General features: G+C 41.9%; 1 protein-coding gene across 2 annotated transcripts in view; it reads left to right on the forward strand.

Annotated features, from left to right (window-relative positions):
* The window catches only part of CDK6 (cyclin dependent kinase 6), a 99,943-nt gene extending 89,250 nt beyond the window's left edge, over positions 1-10,693 (forward strand). For both annotated transcript variants that reach the window (XM_035128715.3, XM_088653586.1), the window contains exons 7-8: positions 7,423-7,558; positions 7,977-10,693. In XM_035128715.3, the coding sequence (XP_034984606.1) occupies positions 7,423-7,558; positions 7,977-8,123 (283 nt within the window). In that variant the 3' untranslated portion in view covers positions 8,124-10,693. The remainder of the gene's footprint in view (positions 1-7,422; positions 7,559-7,976) is intronic.
* The last annotated feature ends 12,375 nt before the right edge of the window (positions 10,694-23,068 follow it).

A 23,068-nucleotide genomic window follows, 5' to 3' on the forward strand; every position in this document is an offset into this window, starting at 1 on the left:
TCTTAAATTGATGTGAGCCAATTTGCCTGCAAAGATGGGTAGATGGGTGGCTACATACTGGCTAGTCCTTCATCCCTTGTAGCCAGGCCGTCTCCTGTGCATACATTATGTAAGGGATGAGAAACTTCTGGCCATCCAGAAGTTGCTGGACTCCAGTTCCTATCAGTCCTAGCCAGCCTGACTGGTAGTCAGGGGTTAGGAAAGTGAAGAGTCCGAGAACATCTGGAAGGCCACAGGTTCCCCATCACTGCTTTATGTGCAGATAATATTTTGTACCACTACAGCAGCTGGCACTGGAGTACCCGGTCTTGAGACGGTTTATGGAGGATTGCTCCTATTGAAGTATCTGAAGAAGTGTGCATGCACACGAAAGCTCATACCAAAATAAAAACTTAGTTGGTCTTTAAGGTGCTACTGGGCTCCTTTGGGAGAAAGGGCAGGATACAATTTTAATAATTAAATTAAATTAATCACTTTTGGCGCTGCAGTGGTCCGCTGCTTGATACCATTGTAATCGAAATGGGACTTTATTTTATGGTACATATTTTAAAATCCTAATTCTATTTGTTTCCCCTAGTTAAGTCAGTATAGTGTTTTAAAAATTGGGATTGAGTGGCAAGTAGCTTCTCTGCTCTAGTCCACTACTTAGAGTTCTGCGTTGTTTGGCACAACAACCTGCACAAATGAAAAGAAAGACTTCCCGATGCCTTTTTAACACACTTTTTAGGAAACCCTTTCTTCAGCTGTGGAAGAATGACCAAGCTATGGATAGCATAGGTCATCAGTCTGGAAGAGCGCCTGCATGCATGAACTGCAGACATGAATGGTAGAGAAGTGATGCTTGGCAAACTCAGGGTGGAGAATAAAAACAAATACTGTATTAGTAGGGAGCTTAAGCTGCTGCTAGGCATTAGTGTGCAAGCCTCTAAGCATTGACTTTTACTTCTTCTTTCTCTCCTTTCCGTTTCTTATGCTCATTTTTATGTAGTCTTTCTTACTAGAATGTGCCACCAGCCCAGGCAACATGACCAATGGTTGTTTTTGACCATCAAGCAAGGAAGCCTAGGTTGTTGGGGATTTGTTTGTTTGTTATTAAATTTATTTCCCACTTTTCCTCCCAAAAGAGCCCAGGGTGGCAATATATCACCGGAAATCTTTAAAAGTAAAAAGAGTGGCCCATACATAGGATATTTTAAAAGTTAAAACATAAATGCTCCAGATCCACACATGTAGCAGACTTCTACAGCATGCGTCAGATGGGTAGATGCCCACTGAATGCATTGAAGAAAGAGGGTGAAAGAGAGAAAAAGCTCCTGTTCTTACTGTGCTCATATTCTTCCCAACCTCAGTTTCACATTTTTATTTCTTACTGTTGACAGTTTAGGAACATTTTTATTTAAGCGACATTCTGTATATTCTGTCAGCAATATTCCAGTATGTTGAGAAGGCTACAGTATGTTGGGGCGCTTTAGTTTAGAGAAAGGTAAGTATAGGGGGACATAATAGGACATATCTGAATTTACTGATTATTTATTTAGCATAAAACAATGCATGGTGTTGAGGAATTGGATAGAGAGCTCATAATAGTAGAACCTGGGGTCTATTCAACGAAGCTGAACGTTAGAACATTCAAGACAGATAAAAGGACATTCCTTTCATCTAGTACATGGCTAAACTATGGAAAGCAGCTGCTGCAAGATATAGTGACAGTAACCGGTTTGAATGGCTTCAGATTTGCAGGGGGGTAAGGCTACCAATGGACGCAGGTGGTGTTGTGGTCTAAACCACAGAGCCTAGGGCTTGTTGATCGGAAGGTTGGCAGTTCACATCCCTACGATGGGGGTGAGCTCCCATTGTTCGGTCCCTGCTCCTGCCCACCTAGCAGTTCGAAAGCACGTCAAGTGCAAGTAGATAAATAGGTACCGCACCGGCGGAAGGGTAAACAGCGTTTCCATGCGCTGCTCTGGTTCTCCAGAAGCGGCTTAGTCATGCTGGCCACATGACCCAGAAGCTGTCTGCGGACGAACACCAGCTCCCTTGGCCTATAGAACGAGATGAGCACGCAACTCCAGAGTCGTCCACGACTGGACCTAACGGTCAGGGGTACCTTTACCTTTTAAGGCTGATGGCTAGCTTTTACCTCCAGCACCATAGGTAGCATGCTTCTGGATGCTTGTTCCTGGAGTATACAAATGGAAGGGTGCTAGGGCACTTATAGCCTTTTGTTGTTGGCTTTTTGGCTTCGCATGGGCATATGGTTGGGCAGCTGAACTACAACTCCCGTCAGCCCTAAGCAAGCATGGCCAATAGCCAGGGGTTCAGAAACATCTAGTGAGCCAAAAGTTCCCTACACCTTTGGAAGATCATGGCAAGGAAAGGAAATCTTATTTTCTTCAGACCAATTTATTCAGTTCTGAAAAGCCACTTTTTCAAATAGCTTTTTAGAAAAGAGTCAAACAGTGCTTTTGCCAAACTTATCACTGTCCAATTTTAAAACTGTATCATATCTGTTCCTGGAGATTTTTATTTTGGACATGATTTCAATAACTGCTTTTTGTCTTTACCAAGTTGGCTTCCATTTCCTGTGTGCTCTGCCCCACTGTATATGACTCATCAGCATGGTTAATTTGTCATGCCCCTGAATAGCTTTTCCTGCGCAGTCTAGAAAAAGTCAGCCCTCAGTGGTTTGGTCTTTTTGGCGCTGGGAATGATCCCTTCAGTTCATTTATATATGGCTTTACTAGATAAAGAATGCTTTGATATGTGCACTGTGCGTTTTTTCATGGCGTAAGAAGCATGGCTGCAATCTTTTTTAAAAAAATAAAAAAGAATACAAATTATTTATGACATTTCTGGTGGGGAAAATGAGCCAGGACATGGCTGAGCAGCCAGAAAACAGCCTTTTCTATTTGTTTCTAGTGGGTGCAATTACCTGTGTGGAAAAGAATTTCCCCATGAATCTGAAAGAGAAAATGCCAACTTGAGCAGCCACAAGACATTCATTATTGCAAGTCTTCTTGCAGCAGCAGGGAAATGGCCAAGTCTCTGTTCCAGCTGTACTTTACTATTTCTAGCATTTCTCTTGCTTCAAAATAAGCTTAGTAGCACTTTTCTGTTTCCACAACTGGCAGCCCCAAAAAACTAATTGCTAGCACAACGATGCTGCTTGCATCTCCGAGTAGGCACATATGTCACAATTTGTTTTCTGCAGACTGGAGTAGGACCAGGAATGGGTAGAAGATAGATCAGGCTCTAAGTGGTAGATCTCTGGGTGCTTTGAAGTATATTGACAAGGGTTCCTGAATCGGAACTGTTTAACAAATATTGATGTTGATGTTTTAATGTTATATTGATTTATATAACCTAGGTTTGATTATGCATTCCTTTTATATTGTACCTCACTCTGTGATCATTTTAATCAAGGGCAGAGCAGAAACCTTTTAAATAAATAAGTAAATAGTAATGGCGACAACAAAATTAGTTCTCCCCGCTTTCTAAAGAGAGGGGGCAGGAATAGAATTCTGTACAGAAGGACTGTGCCCTTGGTTCAGTTCTGGTGCTCAAAACAAATTTCTGGACTCCAAATAATTTAATTGTAAGTGCTTTTTGCACTCGAGTCTGGTTGGGATTCTAGGGTTGGGGGGGAGAGTAGATCCTGCAAGTCTAAAGCCTGTCCAGCCCTGGAGTATGTTATCCATGGGAATAGGTGCAATGCATAAAAAGAGATAAAGCAAAGCATAAGGTAAGAAGCAGCTCCTTTCTCTTTGCAATGGGATATGTGAGAGGAAACAGAGTTTCCACTTTGGTTGTATATGTCCACCCTCTCGAGACAAAATGTTGTGTAATGCTTTCTGTGCTGTTTCAACTCCTTGTCCTACAGTTTCCTGCAACGTTTTAAGCGAGAGCCATTTCTGCCTCGCCTCTCATTGCTCTTTTTGTGATGTTGCTTATAGAACCAAGGGAAGTGCACCAAGTAGTTAAAGAGGTAACAAGTAATTCCCAGGGTAATTGTAAAGTTCATTTGGGATTATAGAATCCTAGGGCTGGGCTGGACCAAAAGGCTATCTGACCCAACTTCCTGCTGTGATGAAGGACCGTCCCTCCATCCATCTGCTGCTCTCCCATACCTTTTGTTTATTTTTCTCATACATAGGCAGAAGGGCAGCTGAACAACCAAATGTGTTGAGCACCTAGGAAAAGTGTTGTAAAAAATACCCGGACTGCGGTCCTGAACACATTCGAGTGGAAGCAATTTCTATTGCAATCAGTGTTGCCATCATCAGTGATGTTGGTTTTCTGGGAAAATTTGAGTGGGAAATTAGAATGCACATTAGGATAATTTGTATAGGGAAATTTGCATCTGAAAATGTTCAGTTTCCATCAGAAAAATTTATCAGATCCCCAAGAGAGTATTCTGATTTAGCATGTTGACGTTACTTGCATTTAGTAAGCATAGCAAAATAATTAGAATTGGCCAACCTCAGTTTAGACTGTATTTGCATTTGACAGCCATTCATTGTGACTAATGAACTTATGAAACATGGCATTTTTCTGTGGATAAATAAGCGCTGGAAAGGTGTCCTGCCCACATCACTGGTCATCACTATTTACTGCTATATTTTTTATTTGTTTGTAACTAGTTCTCAAAGTGTTGATTAATATATATTTACATGAATTGCAGTTAGGTCATGAGTTTTTGTATCTGTAAGAAACTTTACAGCATGCTATCTATATGTTGACTGCATATCTTGCATTGCACCACACCATTGCACTACATGCATGATGGCATGCATGTAGCTGCCATCATGTATGTCAGTCCTGGGAATTTGATAATGAAAAACAGCAGTTGTGGGAAGCTGAAGTAACTCACTGTCAGTCACCTAAAAAAATACATTATGTTATGATGAATAAATGCTAATAATAATAAGTATTCTTATTATTAGGCACTTACAGAGTGTCTATGTGTATGTGTGAGTGTGAGTGAGTGAGTGAGTGAATGAATGTGTGTGAATGAATGAAAAAAGATAGGACAGTCCCCATCCAAAAACTCAAATAGGAATGTGAAACATAATACAAAAGGAGAGAAGAATGGAGAGGGAAGAAGAAAACAAATAATAAATAATGAATCACTAGGCATCCACAGTTAATGTATATGCAAATACTTAAGCCTTTATATGCTAAACCTGCTCAACTTCTACTGAAAAATAAAATAATAAACTGATAAAGTATTAGGGTTGTATTCATCTAAGTTTTATTCAGAGAATAATTTTTTCCTGTAAACCGCCCTGAGACCTGCGGGTATAGGGTGGTATATAAATTCAATAAATAAAATAATGAAATAAAATTAATGATATACCTACTGGAATTAATGACCCTAAGTTAGCTGTGCCTATGGATTTTAAAGGATCTACTATGAGTAGGGCCATTGCAAACTATTTGTGACATTTCTAGTGGGGAAAAAGCATTGAATACAACCTTTCCTCTCTCATTAATTGTGGTTATAGTTTTGTTTCATTTCATATTGATTTCATTTTTAGTTATTTTCACTTATATCCTGTTCAAAACCTCCCAGCAGTTAACCTGGCCTCCCAGGCTGCCTCTCTCATCCGGGCTGGGCTTTAATAAGATACCAGCATCTAGTGTGTTTTGTATCCTCTGGTTTTTACCTATTCTTCTTTTGCCTCTCGTCTAATCCTGTTATAAGGCCATTCAGTTGATGTTATGTGCCATCCCAGGGTGTTTTTATATTACATTGTGGAGCAATTTTAAATATCACAGGGGAAATTCTGCATTAGTGTAGGTTTTGATTTTTTTAAAAACTGACATAAATAAAGCCGCTATGATAAAGACAGTTGCAACAAAGGAAGTTGAAAGCTATATTTATGTACAGTGGGACCTCGGCTTACGAATTTAATCCGTTCCGAATGCACACTCGTAGGTCGAAAACTTCGTAAGTCGAGTTTCCCATAGGAAAAGCGGTTTCCCATAGGAATGCATTGGAAACGGAAAAATACGTAAGTCGAGGAAACCGCATCTAAAAACTCGTAAGTCGAGGAAACCGCTTCTAGCCACGAACGGGTTTTCCGTTCGGATGTCGAAAAAAATTGTAAGTGCACGACCACTTTTCCCGCTCATTAATCAAAAACTTTGGATGTTGAGGAGCTCGTAAGTCGAGTTCCCACTGTACTTCTGACTGTACGTTTAATTTGCTAGTAAACCATGCATGCAAGACTCATGAGTTTGCACAATGGTCACAACAAAATCAACCTGCTTAAGGGTGGTCTTCAGCACTAGGAGGAATCTGCAAGGTTATCCTATGCCTTGTGGTTATTGGGTAGCCCAAATCAGCATTTCTGACACCTGCAGAATCCTCCACCTTGAGGTAAAGTCACAGCTTCACTAGACATGCTCACTAATAGTTCCTGGGAAACTGGAGCAGTGCTGCCGCCTTGTGGCGCAACACAAACATTTCCTTTTTGTTTCCCGGCCTTCCACGTGGCTTTGTGCCTCAAAGGAATACTAAATGCCAGTTTTGCTTATAATCTGGTATGAAATGATAGCTAAATATCTCAGTGAGGCATCCATCAGGGACCCCTGCTTCCCTTGCTTTCTACCCGCAGCCCTGTTTTTTAAACCTTCTGGCTTGTCCACTTAATTCCCAGCTGCAATCAAACTTTTAGGTACAGGCAGGGATCTCCCATTCTTCTCTCTCTCAATTGTTTTTCAACATGGTCTGTTTTAGATTCTAATCTCTTTGGGTACAGACACCTGTATGTTTCCCCTTATGTGGCCATAAGCTGCAATGCGAGGGAAAAATAAGAACTGTAATAATAAGTAAACTCTGATATATCCTGATACATTGAGGTTTTTCTGGCTGCAGTCCTAACCCACTAGGCTTGGAGTGATCCCCATTGAATTCTAATTGGCTTTTGCTTTTTTAACTTTGGGAATGGAGGGGTGGAGGATTTTGGGGAGCACAGCTGGCTCAGCTTCTAGGCAGACTGAATCAGCTGCTTCAGGCAGCAGAAGCCCCCAAGGCGACAGCCCTGCGGACACCCCACCTGTGCCAGAGCAGAAGCGGTGCCGGTGTCGGCTGAAATCGTGTGAGGTCTTGCTGAGTGTGCAAGATCACACACAATTGGCACTGGCGGTAGCAGGTATGGCAGTGGCAGGGCAAGGCAGCACTTTCCATTTCACCACAAGAGTTTTAGTAGACTAGAAACATCTGGAGGGCACCAGTTTGGGGGAAGTGTGCTTTAGAGGGATGGTGCCAGGGTGTGGAACAAAGTGCATTTTTCAAATGGGTGAGATATGTCATCAGATAGTGAAAAAGAAGTGCAGGGATGCGAATGAAGCAGTAAAGTAGTGGTGCTTTTCTTGGAGTTAAATGCCTGCTTCTTCCTTCCTTTCTTCCTTGCACAGTGCAATTGGGCTTCCCAAAGAAGAGGACTGGCCCAGTGACGTTGCCCTCCCAAGGAATGCTTTTCCTGCTAGAGATCCGCAGCCCATTGAGCTTTTCGTAACGGATATTGATGAACTAGGCAAAGACTTGCTGCTTGTAAGTGTCTGCTCCACTGAAGCTTTAGAAGCAAGCTGCTGCCAGTATCATGTGGCCCAAACAAAAAGCAATATGTTTTATATATAAGATTAATAAGACTAGTGATGATGGGTACAAATGTCAGAACCTCTGATTATATCTTTTAAAAAATATCTGTAAATGAAGTGTGTTAAAATCTTTTCTGCTCATTTTGGATATTAATAATTGTAGTGTTTTTTCTCTCTCTCATGGTGAATTGCGGCTGGGTTGGAAGCAAGGACACAAAACCGCAGTTTTCCCATTATTTTCCTTTAATAAATGAACTGCTGCCATTATTTGCTAAGCTTCTAAGGGACAGTATCATAAGATGAGCCGTCCTGTTGTCTCAGACTCCACAGTGCCTTCTAATTTGTAATTGTCTCATTTTCCCTACATACAGAAATGTTTGGCATTCAACCCCACAAAGAGAATATCAGCTTACGATGCCTTATCTCACCCTTATTTTCATGATCTGGAGAAATGCAAGGAGAATACGGACTCTGATTTGTCATCCCTTCAAAACTCCACTGAGATGACTACACCATAAGGCTGCTTGAGGTCCAACTTACAGATGAACAAAATGTAGATGATAAGGTCACTGTTGAGGGTAAAAGAACCCATAGCTGTCTGACTGAAGGTTATTCCCCAGAGGCTTTACGCGTTGTCTGAGTGCTTCTTCGGGATGATGGCCTGTTGCTCCTCGGAAAACGACCAAGTTGCCTTCATCAAAGCAAATGCAAGTTGCCTTCATCAAAGGCTTCCAATGACTCCCTCTGCAGCTTGACGTTTGTTTAGTTTACCTGAGGATCACCAGGTGAAGAGAAGCTGCTGACCAGTTTTGCTGCCGTTTTCTTCTTCCTAACATTGAATGGTGCCGCCGTGAATTATAGAAACCCAGTCGCGCAATCAAAACCTGACTTAACCTCAGTGTCTAGGTGCTGAAGTCTGATTCAGTACTCCTTTGGAGCTAACGGTGATAGTCTGTTTGCTTTGCTTAAAAAAAATGATTTCAGAAAATTACTTCCATAAAAGCAATATTTTTAAAAAATGACATTGAAAATACTAAACCTGTATACAGCCTGCAGTTAAAAGAAATGTGTACAAACACATCTGGCTATTGTAATCACACAGGAATGTCCTTCCCTGATAGGAAACAGGAGATTATAATTACAGCATTTTGTTGCTACTCATAATAACTTGTGTCTCTAGCTTAATGCACAAGGGTATTATTAACAAGATTGTGCATATATGGAAAAGGGGGGGAAAGAATGTAAGGATCACTTCTCTAGTCTGCTGTTATTATGTCAGCCATCGCAAAGTTACCTTCTTTATTCATCCTTTCATGATACTGCTGTACATCTTCAGCAGTGATACATTTCAGACATCTATCATGCCCAGCTAACGTGTTTAAATGGGTATGCAAAAAACCAAGTGTTCCTTTAGTATTACCTCCATATTATTTTCAGTGAAACAATGAAAAGCACGTGCTGAAATGTTTTTCCTGTCTTTGGAGAACAAATCTGACTTCACAATCCTATTGTCACTTACCTGGAAGTAAGATTCATTGAACTCAGTGGGACTTACTTTTGAACTGACAGGTATGGGGTTATAGTGCAAGGATGCAATCCTGTGTGCTTTTCCCTGGAAGTAAGCTACATTGAGCACAATGGGACTGACTTCCGAGGAAGCATGCATAGGATTGTGTTGTTAGGAGGCAAGTGCTCGCTACAGCATTGCTTAACATAGAAACACTGAACACCCCACCCACAATAAACCTCAGGCACTGGAGTGCACAAATTGTCCCTGCATATCAACCTCAGATCCTTGACATTTCATGTAATTTAGGATATTTTATTTTTCTACACAGTGAAGCAGGAGGAGCCCTTCTGAATCACTGTTTAGATTGATCGTTTTGCTCTGCTTTCTCTGTCAAACATGCCAGCCAGCTTTATTCAGTAATTCACCTAGCTGCCTTATCACAAATACTTTAAATGTTACATTAAATTTTGTATATATTTTAGTTTTAAGGGTTTTTGTTTAAATAGAATTTTAAAAAGAAAAATTTATTTTTGTAGTATGGTTTTGATGAAATATTTTTAATCTGCGAGAGAAAGATGTACTCCTAGCCTGGTTCTACTGTAGGGATCCAGATGTAACTCTAGGGAAATACTGCGCAAATATGTTACAGCTGTAACAACAGCAACAACCAGAGGGATAGGTGCTGTTGGAAATAACTGATGGCTAGTACTGTTAACACACACAATAATTAATGCTGTGCTAACCCATCCTTTGTTTTTGTTGTTTCAATTTACTAGGGCCTGAACTCTATGGGACAATTGGGTGGTTCTGCCTTTGGGTGCAATTTTATCCCAGGGGACAGGCTGACCAGTATTAGACCCCTAGCATGGAGACAGGTGGCTTTAACCCTTTGCATTACCAATCTGGATTGGGGCTCCCCCCAAAAAAATATCTGTTTAAATGGGACCTTTCTTTGCAATGCAAATTACAAGTGCTGGGAAGCCAGATCCAGATCAGAATGAGAGCACATAGGGTTAAAGCCCACTAGCCCCATGCTTGGTTGCCAATCAGAATAGGGAGGCCAGCAGTGGAAATGAGAACCTATACTCAAGGGCAGAACTATGCTGGTAAGGTCACTTGTAATTTGGCCCTGAACTGTATCAGCCACTCTCTTTTGTCCTTGCATGTCCACTGGTAGGAGATTCCTCCAACATTTTCTGGTGCATTCTCCATGCAGCAGCAGGGAAATGGAAGGATATTGGTGTGCAAAAGTTCTGCAACACAGTGGACTTTCCCCCAAGGTGCTGCTGCTCATCCTTTGCCCTAAAGTCTCAAATGAAGCGTAGAGAAAGCTTTCTTTTGGATGTGCCCTGAGCATCACATAGCACAAAAGGTTTGCTTTAGGTTCAGTGTGTAGCTTCACTTTGCATGCTTAATTTACTAACACCAACATCCCATGGTGTGATCCTGACTAAAAATCCCCCCCCCCCGGGCCCCGTTGCTTTTTCGGGCACAAGGGAAGGTACTGTTGGCACAAACAGCAACTGTGTGGTTGGGTTTTGATTTGACTCAATGTCACATTCCAAGAGTAAAGGGGTTTTTTAAAAATCCCCACTGTAGGCCTGATCACTCCCTGCCCCATACAGGTGTTCAGAACGATAAAAAAATTAAGCTCACAGGACCAAACTATGCTTTAATATGCCCCACTGATGCAATTGGTGAAGTGTGACATTATTCTGAGTGCTGCCACTAGGTGGTGCACATTTCCAGAATTTTGAAGGAAGCATCCTTTTTTTTGTTGTTCCTATATAAGCCAAAGGTCTATGATAAAAACACCTTTTACAAAAATCAATCTATGTATGTAGCCATCAGTGCCACTATCTATATGATACTGTTTTTCTTATCTCTGAAAAAAACGTTATCTGCATACAGCCCAAATTAGCACTTTCCAGGACCTGTAATTTTTCCATAATCAAAGTACACCTGCGTCTGGGAAGGACTATTGGGGGTGCACTGTAAAAAAAGAAAAATAATGCTATGCTATGGAAGTTTCCTGCCACTTAAAAACACATCTAAAAGTTAATTTCCAGAAGCTGAAATCACCCATTTTTCATAGTATCCATAACAGCATGTCACTAAAACTTAACCTGCTGATAGTTGATTTATGGTAGTCACAGGGCATAGTGATGTCATGACTTTAGGTCATGCCAAGTCCCATCATCTCATAGTTCATAGATGCAAAAGCACCTTGTGTGACCAGTCACCAACCTCAGTCTCCTTCAAGACTACCCAAATTGCTGCCATGTTTGAGGTGTCACCAAGCTGCCTGAGAGAGGATTGGGGAGACACCATAGCTCAGGGGCAGAGTGTGAGCTTTCCGTGTGGAAAGTCTCTAGTTCAGTCTCTGGCAACTCTGGAGAGCCCTGCCAGCCAACATAGATGGAAGCTGGTTAAATAGACAAATAGCCTGACCTGGTTTAAAGCTGTTTCCTGGGTCCCTGATTAGAGAAGGAACCTTTCGTTTGACTACCCCCCTTAAAAGTGTGTGTGTTGCCCCCCCCCTCCGCACCAGGTGCCACAAAATATAAGTTATGGACCTCTGTAAGCTTTAGGATGTGTAACTTTGTGCATATCTTCAGTGGCACCTTAAAGACCAACTAAGTTTTTATTTTGGTATGAGCTTTCGTGTGCATGCACACTTCTTCAGATACATATCTGCATATCTGTTCATTCAGCACAGGAATGGAACTATAAATGCTTAGGGCACCTCTGCATAGGAAGCTCTCCTGCCTCCAGTTAAAATCTTTGGCCCCAATCCAGAGAGCCCCTCTAGAACGCACAAGGGCTTGGGGTGACCAATGAGGCCCCTTGCTTTTTCCACTTCTGGCAGCAGTTCCTTATGCTGCATTGGAAGGTTCCCCGGTGTCTAAGGATCAGTTTTTCAGGCAGTTGTGATGAGATAGATGGAAAGGAATCAGTCCTTGCTGTACACGCCAAGCCCACCAAACACAGCTCTCTGGACTGGGATCTAGAGCACCAAACTGGGTGTTCAGGAGGAGTCTTCTGTGGGAAAAGAAAAATACCTTGCAGGATAGGACATCCCTATCCTGTTCAAACTGTTCAATGAATTTTGTGGGATATTGCATCAGCTACATGGCTCTTGCCATTTGCCATGCAGGTGGGATAGGTCAACACAGGCTCTGACTACTTAAGCATGTGCAGTGTGCAGTCCGAGGCATAAAGCCCTAGGATATGTTGTACTGTACACCAACATCCTCTGCCCCACTGGAAGGTAATAACCCTGAAGCTCTCACATCATTTAGTTCAGCTGCTTGGGTTAGCAGAAGTCATAGACTGGCCCTTTGCTTTGTTTGGTATCATAGACCAGCCTTGTTTGGATTGTCCACCTGCATTTTCATTTGCCAAAATCTATTGTCATGTTGCCTAATGTATTGTGCTCCATTTCTATATTTATATGAGATACTCATTTTAGAATAATGTTTTATTCGTACAAAGGACAAATCTCTTGGCTGCTAGAAACAATGCCTACGGTATTTTAAAAAGTAGAATAATTAGATATGCTGTGATAGTCTTCTAGTTAAAAGGTAACGTCTCCCTACAAACTTACAAACATTATCAGGACTTCTATATAGATAGTTATACCAGTCATAAAATACACATTATGCTTTAAAGGGTCAGGCATTTTAACTGTGTTTTCTGTGTTAAATGAAAGTGAATACAGAAGCATGCAATGCTTTTGCAGTGTCTGCTATGTGAAATTTCTAATTAGTATTGTTCTGTTTGAACTGAAGTTTCGATGAGATTCGCTAGTACAATATGTGGATTAGAAATTCTCTACCAGTACTTTCTGTCAGATGTTCTCGCATATTCTGCTTTTGGACAGGGTGTTAACTAGTTCCATCCCACCCCACTATATTTAATTGACTGGTATTGGGACATAATTTCAGGTATTCTATATCTGTAGAGATACAATGCTGAGACCAGAGCTTTGGAAGGCAGTGGACATTGTCCACAGTATGTATACCTAGAGAATGGGTGGCTAGCTTGGACTTTGGTCACCATCAAGCCTGGCCATTGGACAGGGATGATGGGACTTGTAGCTGAGCAGCATATGGAAGGCTACAGGTTAGCCACGCTTGACCTAGAGAACCTACAAAATTAATAAGATTTTAGCACATAACTCTGTGCTTGTGCTGCTCGTTTCCTCTGCATTCTGCCCAATGTTGCCAACTTCCTTTGTTCATAATATTGTTCAGCATATTGCCACAAATGCTTGCAAATGTGTGGTTCAGTGAGAACCAGCAGTTCATTGAGGTTCAGCAGTTTCCTAGCATATAACATTCCAAACTCTCATTGTCAGCAAAAGGCTCTTCGCAAAATGGCTACTTCTGTCCAACCCATTTTTATCAAAATGTAGGGGAAAGACTATTCTTGGGGCACCCTCTGATTACAGGTTCTAGTCCATGAACGCTTAAGTTGCAAATTCCCAGCAATGTACCTTTTTTGTGATTTTTACTCATTTGCTCTGAACCGATGGTGTTAAGACAATTGCAAAGGTCCTCTTTTATGAATCAATGAAAACTGCTGGCTTTGTGACGACTTCAGGAGAGGTAAATCCTCACATTTTTTTGATATTTTGCTCTGTAGGGGTCACTTGCTGTTCCTGCTGCTGAATTTGGTCAAGCACTTTAATCCTAAGCACAACTACAACCCACTGAAACCCCTCCAAGTACTGTGCTTAGGATCAGGGTGTTTAAAAAAATGTTCCTCACACTAGCACGAAGCCACGCCTCTTAGTATTTATATTGTGAACAACGTAATGTAGAAAAGTGCATGGAGGTCGTGCAGGGAAATTAAATAACCTGTTTATGCAAAAACAGTATTGTGCATGTCCTGTTAGTACTGAGCTATGGGTAGGCAAGCATGTGGGCAAATGAAAGTAGAAGTCCCATCATGACCGAGGCTAGAGTTGTGATGGAGCACCGGGGCAAATCCCATAGGAGGGCCTAGGCAGAATGTAGAAAGCAAGAGCCCTAGAAATGTAGCACAGCAGAGGTATAGTTAAGCATAGATTGGGAAACAGTCCACCTGAAGAAGAGTGGGCAAGATTGGGTAGGAGCAACAAGTAAAAAGAAAGGCAGGCAGACGAGGAAGCTAGAAGACTGGCAGGCAGAGAGACCCAAGAATAGTGACAAAAATTGCCTTAGGAGAGCTACAAAGCCACATAGCAGAACCAAAATTGGGCTGCTGTCAAATCAAAGAGAGCCCTGACCAGGAAGCAACTGAAAGCAATGAGGATCAGACTCAGGAGGAACTGATGGGCTGCCTGCAAGGACCCATGCTGGAGCCTTGGAAGAGAAAAAATGGTTCACCACAAGAGCAAGCAAAGGAGGGTTGCTAGCATGGACAGCTGCCTTATACTGAGTCAGACCATTGGTGCATCCTGCTCTGTATTGCCTTCACTGACTCAGCAGTGGCTTTTCTGCATTTCAGACAACTGGTCTGTTCCAGCCATCCTTGGGAGATGCTGGGGATTGGAACAAAGCAGAGGCTCCACCACTGAGCTATAGCCCTTCCCCAAGTACAATAATGAGAAACACACAAGGTATTGTGCAGACAAGCTGCATTTATTACTTAATCACTTGTTCCCAATGCATTTGGGTTGCTTTTCCTTGAGGGGATTTATCCAGATGTTAGCTAGATACATACGGCATCTCTTGCATGCAGAGGGGTGTACTGTTGTGTCTCCAAACATGATTTCTATCACTTCCAATGGGTCGCCACAAGGGGCACCAATGCACACTTTGGGAAATTACATACCGTAGTTCAGTTAATTCTTGACAATTAGCTGAAGAGGTAAAGTAGGAGAGAGGGGAGCCATGCATGCCCAAGCAAGCATACAAGAACTTCCGGATCATGGCCATTGACCTAGATGTAAATATAACTTCGGAGGAACTCATTTATAAAAACTTAAAAGTAGCCAAGTAAGCAAAAACCTTGGGTAAACCTTCTTGATGATTTATTAGGGTAGAGCAGGATTTTATTATGTTTTGAAAGCTAATGATTAACGGGTGCTAAGGCTATGGGAAATTATGGTGCTAAGAAAAAAAGACTATATTTCTAAGGCAATAAATGCAAAAACCGTATGGTAAAAAGACTGAATCCATGGGCATGACTTGTTCAGACTATTTTATATATATATATATAAGCTCTGGATTTAGTAACAAAAGCAATTCCATAGTAATTTACCTTTCTTGCGGGCTGTGACATGATAACTTTAAAAGTATTTCACAACATGGAATCAAAACCCAGGGACACTTCCATATTAATACAATTTGTGTGTTGGAACTTTCATACAGAGGGGTTTCGTTTTTCCTGGCTGTAAAAGCATAATAGCATCCTAGATTAAGGTTGCAGTCCTAACCTTCCCTCACCTGGGAGTAAGCCCCACAGAGTTCAGTAGGACTTACTTCTGAGTAGAAGTCTCACCTGTAGGTTATGTTTTTAAACCTACTTTTACTGTGTATAGCACAATGTATAAGTTAATGGAAGGTACCAATGAATAGTATTGACTGGTGCTGTTCAGCATTTCAAGCGTTTTCATAAGGCACTCTAGAATGAGCTTGTCCAAAGCCATTTCAGGTCCAACCTGAAACGCATAAGGTGTTCAGTTCTCTCATTAACCTGGTTTTTGCATTTGCAGGAGGAAATCCTGTTTTCCCTGGAGCAAGGGAAAGGAACTTGTCACCCTCCAGATGTTGCTTCCCTAACTATTAACCATGTTGGCTGGAACTGATAGGAGTTCAAGTGCAACAATATCTGGAGGGCCACAGGCTCCCACTCCTCCGCACCTCATTCAGAGCCCAGATGCTAACAGTATATCCTGGTAGGTTCTGATATACAGCAAAATGAGTATTGGTGCAGCAGTAGAGGCAACACGTTGGATGCAGAAGGTCCCAAATTCAGTCTCGGGTATCTTCATTTGGAAGAATCATAGGTGGTTGAACAATAAAAGAGTCCGCCTAAGAACCTGCAGAGCAGCTGCCTGCCAGAGTAGACCATCCTGGGCTAGATGGGCTAATGGTCTGAAGCAGAATAAGGCACCTTTGTAAGTTCCTAACAAATTGTTCTCCTAGCTAAAAAGGAAAGCACTTAAAGCCCTGCCTAAGAAGCCTTGGAGGGCCACTTTAACGGTGGTGTCAGTAGCAGAAGCCAGGGCTCTGACTCGCCACCCTGCAAAATGGCCTCCTTACAAATCCTGTTGCCACTGACTAGTAATCCCATAGTACTATTCAGGAGGGCTGGATTTATACGGGGTGGGGCTTGAATTTTTAAATAATAATGATTTGTCCCATGCTCTTTAGATCCACTGGGACAGGGGTTGCTCTCCAGATGTTGTCAGGCTCCAACTCGCATTTGTCCAGCAACATGTGGAAGGTCACAGTTTCTCCACTTTTTATTCTTCTGATCCAGTACTGCTCTTCTATTTTTGAATGATGTGTTCACCTTAGCAAGATCAAATACCAACTGAGGTCCCCATTTTCTCCACATATTTGGTGTGTCCTTCCTGAAGAGCCATTGGTAATAATCTCTTCTCCTTGACTCTGCATCTCATGCTGTGTCCCTCAACGCCATATTGTAGTGGCCTACCTAAAATGCCTTCCCCTTCAGCCATTACACCTTTGCTTCTGCTACGTATTGATGACAGAATAGCGTATAAGGTGGGGAACACCTGCATTCCACCTCGGCCGCCTGCTGTTTAGACCCTGTTATAATATCCCCCCTCCTGCTAAAGGGAGTTGTGTGAAAGGCTGTGTGACTGTGGGTTCGCTGAGTAAACACAGAAGGTTGGTGCCTGGGGCAGAATTTGCCCTCCCGAGAACTCGCTTCAAAGACCTGTTTTATAACTTGAAATCCAGAATGTGGGGAATATGGTGCATTCTCTTAGAATCAAAACATGTTTTCATTTGTACATGTGCCATTAAGTAGTTTGTTTGTTTTTAATTATATAGTCATGTATTTTTATTTCCTCACCAGTTAATATTCCTTCAGTCCTAGGGCCTGAACATGCAAATATACAAGAGCAGTATAATTTGTAGCCTGCAATTAAGCTAAATGCTTCAGTTGGTTTCAGCTGTGGTCCCAAATACAGCTCCATTGTAATCAGTGGGATTTAACTTCTATGCAGCAGCCTTAATCCAATGGTTCTAATGGAAGTCTGGAACTTCATGGTCATAGAGTTTCACATCTAAGCACAAGGAGATCACTCTGTACGGGACAAGAATCTCCTGTCCATGCCTGGATCCCTTCATGGAAGAGAATGGGAAGGTTCTGCACACACAGGTCTTTAGATTATGGACCGTGTCCCCTGGTTCTAAACTCTGGGTGTTCAGATGTGTAAGCAGAGCTCCCATGTAAATGGGTCTCCCCATTCACTTGAATAGATGGGAGCAGCACCGGGCTATCCTATTAAGGCGAACGGATAAGAGTCTCTGTGTGCATGTAGAGTTCCCATGCTTCAGTTAGACCAATGGAGTGATCCTAAAACTTGCTGTCCCAAATAAACGTTGATTGAGCACCCCAAATACCATGATACAAAATGCAGCTGTATCCATTTTTGCAGACAGATATGCCAGTGCAAATATTGGTGACGGGGCTACAAATCATCCTACTAAAAGTCAATTCCTCTGGCTCAGCTGGCTTGGGCTGTTACAGGAATAGAATAAAATCTCAATCCTCAACCCATTTATCCCCGAGTAGTTTCATTTACATTTCTTGAAGTCAACTGACTTTTCTACAGGATCATTGCAGTGCAAGTCATTTCAAGACGACGGTTTCAGGGTCTCGATCCTAAGCATAGTTGCTCTTCAACATCTTCCACTGAAACCAATGAGATTTACTTGGGAATAAGTGTGTTTACAATTGCAAGGGAGTGTTTGCAGTCTCAGGTTCCTGGTTCGTAACTGACTGATGCAGTGAGGACACATGGTTAGGAACAGCACTTGGACCCAATTGTTGGGGTCAACATTTGTTGAAAAGATGGACATTTATATCCAAGTTATTTTATCTGCAATGTAAATGATTTCTATTTTACTTGATGTGTGTTTTTCTTTACTAAAATGGATACTACTATTGGCTTCTCAGAGTTAAAAACAAGTGTAGTATATTACTAGCCTTTTTAGGGAACATGTCAGTAGCTGCAAGTGTAGAAGGTCTGTGCTTTTACAATATAGGTTGCCTTAAAATGTTTTAGATACCGGTATGCAAGCTGCTAATCTGATTGTAGGGACTAAATGTTAGACAGAATATAAAGTACATAATCTGAATGAGCCGCATATTATAATATTTGCATTTTGCAACTGAAGAGAGAAAGCTTATTGGACGTAGTATTTTTAGGTCTCATTTTGTTTGTTTTGTTTTTTAAAATGTATGTAAACTTGAAAGTTTTGGTAAAGTGAAATGTACATGTAGAACAGTAGAGTGGGAAAGGATCGTGCTGGAAATTAAAATTAGAAGAAAAGAGCTTGATTTATTTTCTGTATTTTGGTTTGACGTTGTCACTAGAAACTAGTCAGTGATGAATACCTAAAGCCGTTTCACTGATTTCTTGTCATTAGAGTAAGCCTTAGGTATCATTGTACATAAAGGTTTTTGTAACAGAAGGAGAGAGGGCTGTTGTGCTTGGATAATGCTTGCAGGCTTCCCACAGGCATCTGTGAGAAAAGGATGCTGTACTAAATGGGCCACTGGCCTGATCCATCAGGCTCTTGTTATGTTCTCTTAACTATGATTTACAAAGTAGTCTGTGTTTATTGATAAGATTGCCACAAAAGCTTTGACTAGCCTGCTCCCGTTTCTTTATTAGTGGCATGATTTGCTGAAATCAGCAAATGACCCCTTTCTCAGCACTGAGATGAACATTATCACTGGCTATTGCTTGTAGATCAAGCCGCTGATTAAAATGTTGGCAACGTAATTGTTGAACCATAAATGAAAGCCAGAGAGTTAGAAGTAAATATTGGCATCTGGATATAAAAGTCTGTATTTCAAAAGTACCATTTTTGAAATGGTTTAGGCCCAGTTGCAAGAGTTCATGCCTACCAAAATATTGATTCATTATGTGTATCCTTATATAGGCGAATGGTTGGGGCAACATATTATGGTGAGATTTGTTAAATGGTTTTATCTTTATTTTTGTGATAGTCTTTACCCAGATACTAATCATTGTAAATGAAAGGCAGGGATGTTAAACTAGCAAGTGTCAAAATGGGAGTTTGGGGTCATTCTCAAACAAATATGAAGTGTACTTTGAACTTGATGCCCAGAATAATTTCCTGTAACTCTGCAATGCAGCAGAGTTTTTGTAAGGGATTGCTGTTTTAAAATCTGAAATACCTGTGAATTTATAAAAGCCTTGGTGTACAATGTTATGGTGTTAAAAAAAACAACAGATTAACATCACCTGGTTCCTGTGATTTATTATTATTGTTATTTTTCACTAGTAGATGCTCCCTATCAACTTTAGTGCAATCTGTCTAAACTAAAAGCAATGTTAATATAAATGTGGTCTTCAACATGGTTTCTCTTAAAATAAATCAGAGAAATTATCTGACAGCTGGAGAAAAAATACTAGAATCTAGATGCAAGTATGGTGAACTTGCTGGACTCCAACTCCCATCCACCTCAGCCAGCATGTCAGGTGGTATGGGGTGATGGGAGCCATAGTCCAGTAACATAGAACCATAGAATTGTAGAGTTGGAAGTGCCCCAGAGGATCATCTAGTCCTTCTCCTGAAATGCAGGAATCTCAGCTGAAGCATCCATGACAGATGGCCATCCTACCTCTGCTTGAAAACATCTGGAGAAACACAGGTTCCCTGGCCCTCACCTAGATAATTTTAGAATATTATCTGAACATCGTTCTGCCCGGACACTGAGGTCCAGCACCGAGGGCTCCCTCACTGCGAGAAGCAAAACTACAGGGAACCAGGCAGAGGGCCTTCTTGGTAGTGGCACCCGCCCTGTGGAATGCCCTCCCATCAGATGTCAAAGAGATAAACAACTACCTGACATTTAGAAAACATCTGAAGGCAGCACTGTTTAGGGAAGTTTTTAATGTGTGACATTTTAATGTATTTTAATCTTTGTTGGAAGCCACCCAGAGTGGCTGGGGAGGCCCAGCCAGATGGGCGGGGTACAAATAATGAATTATTATTATTATTATAGGAGAGCGCAAAATATGGTCTGAAGCTCAACATCAAAAAAACCAAGATCATGGCCACTGGTCCCATCACCTCCTGGCAAATAGAAGGGGAAGAAATGGAGGCAGTGAGAGATTTTACTTTCTTGGGCTCCTTGATCACTGCAGATGGTGACAGCAGTCACGAAATTAAAAGACGCCTGCTTCTTGGGAGAAAAGCAATGACAAACCTAGACAGCATCTTAAAAAGCAGAGACATCACCTTGCCGACAAAGGTCCGAATAGTTAAAGCTATGGTTTTCCCAGTAGTGATGTATGGAAGTGAAAGCTGGACCATAAAGAAGGCTGATCGCCGAAGAATTGATGCTTTTGAATTATGGTGCTGGAGGAGACTCTTGAGAGTCCCATGGACTGCAAGAAGATCAAACCTATCCATTCTGAAGGAAATCAGCCCTGAGTGCTCACTGGAAGGACAGATCCTGAAGCTGAGGCTCCAATACTTTGGCCACCTCATGAGAAGAGAAGACTCCCTGGAAAAGACCCTGATGTTGGGAAAGATGGAGGGCACAAGGAGAAGGGGACGACAGAGGACGAGATGGTTGGACAGTGTTCTTGAAGCTACGAACATGAGTCTGACCAAACTGCGGGAGGCAGTGGAAGACAGGAGTGCCTGGCGTGGTCTGGTCCATGGCGTCATGAAGAGTCAGACACGACTAAACGACTAAACAACAACAACAAATTATTATTATTATTATAACAAGGGTGAGCACCAGTTTAAAAATTGTGAGCCTGGTGCGTGTAAACAAATGAAATGAGTGACCCTATGAGCCTCTGCACTAATTCAGCAGTGCATGGGGTGCAATGGGGAGATCACAGAGCCGGCATGTGTCTCCTTGTGAGAGTTATTCACAGCCTCCTGAGAAAAATCTTAAAGATGGAAAGGTTAAACTTGAGATTGTCGGTGCAACCTGTGGAGAAATAATTGCCAACTAATGCTTTTCAATCGCAAGCAGGCAGAGCCTGACAGTTGTTTTCATGTGGCTTATTTCATGTGCAACACCTCACCTCTCTGTGCTGCTGCAGCTAATGCAAACCATTAGATATGAGTCAGTGGAATTGTAGCAATTGACACGAATAACTAGACTATCCTAGCCAAGGCACTGTATGTAAAACTCCCATGTACGATTTCATCCCACACAGTTAAATGTTTTAACTACTGGTAACTGAAAGCTGCGTGACTTGCAGCAGGAGGGAGCCTTTTTCAGCCTGAGGCCTGCATCCCTCATTAGCAACTTTCTGGAGGCCGCATTCCAGTGGAAGGAAAGGCCAGAGACAAAAATGGGTACAGCAGTGGATAAGGGTCTTTCCTTTGTACAGTAGACTGTACTGTTCCTTTGTACAGTTCCATCCCTGTAAAGGCTAGACTGAGGTTTGAGCACCCACACACACCCCTTCACCTTCCATTTAGGAAAGCAATATGTATTATCACATTTTAAGGACACGTTCCCGGCTGACAAAAGCATTCAAGGAGGGCCAGTTAGAAAGACATGACCTGAAGAAAGGAGAGCCAGTTAGAAAGGTTTCCTTTGTGCTTGACATGCCCCACTCCTGACCTAGCAACATAATATGAGCTCACTGTTCATACTTAGTACTTCAGTAACATCTTTTTTTAAAATCAATTTCCCTAGACACTCTCAAGCCTACCTGGACTACAGTTTTCTTTTCAAAAATGTGTGAATTCCATGTGCTTACTCACTGCTGGTTGAAATTGTTTGTGCTTCTCACTGAGCTTGTTCTGATCTTCTTTGGGTCATTGCACATACACTGAAAAACATCACCATTGATATATATATCTCATACTCCTTTTACTGTTATATGTTCTGGTTTTCCAATACCTAGTTACATCAAAGAGTTACAAACAGTAACACAGTGGGGTATACATAATACACTATGGACTCCTCCAGACCACTTGTTTGTTCAGCATACTCCCCAATTTGAGTGCAAAAAGCTTTCACAGTGTTTATACTACACCCAGTGTTTACTGAGCATTCATTCTGATTTGTTTATGGAAGGAATGCAGTGCTTTTTTCTGGGGGTACTCAAGGGTACACAGTACCAGCACTTTTTCCCCCCTAGAAGAAAAGCACTGGTTACATTGCAATGGGCATTCATACTGATTTGGACAGCCAATATAAAATGGTGGTGAGCAGGCACACACACCCCATTTTAAATCTATCTGACACCACTTTAAACAGCCATGGATTCCTCTCAAACATTTCTGGGAGCTGTAGTTTTTTAAGGGTATTGAGAGTTGTTAAGAGACAACTATTCCCCTCACAGAGATCCAATTCACAGGGAACTCAGAGAACTGTAGTCTGTGGGGGAACTGGGGACTCCCAACAACTCTCAGCACCCTTAAGAACATACAGAATTATTTGGGGGAAGCCCTGACTATTTAAAGTGGTATCACAGAGATTTAAATGTATGGTGTGAATGTGCCCAAGGGGATTGTGGCCTACTGTAGGTGCCATAAGCTAGCCTGTTGTCCTCAGAGAGGCAATGGAAAAACACTTCTGTTGTCAGTTTCGAAGTAAGATTCAAACTGCCAATCTGATCAGGGTTTTGTTTTTTTTCATATTGGGGGGGGGGGGCGGAGGGGCATCATCTTTTCATTTGCCTTTGATGGGCCCTGCTTGTTTCACTCTTGTCTCTGCAGACATTCTTGTCCCCTGCCAATTTGCACTTTGCAGCTT

This window comes from Zootoca vivipara, chromosome 11 (genome assembly GCF_965207765.1).
Source record: "Zootoca vivipara chromosome 11, rZooViv2.hap1.1, whole genome shotgun sequence".
Classification (NCBI taxonomy): Eukaryota; Metazoa; Chordata; class Lepidosauria; order Squamata; family Lacertidae; genus Zootoca; species Zootoca vivipara.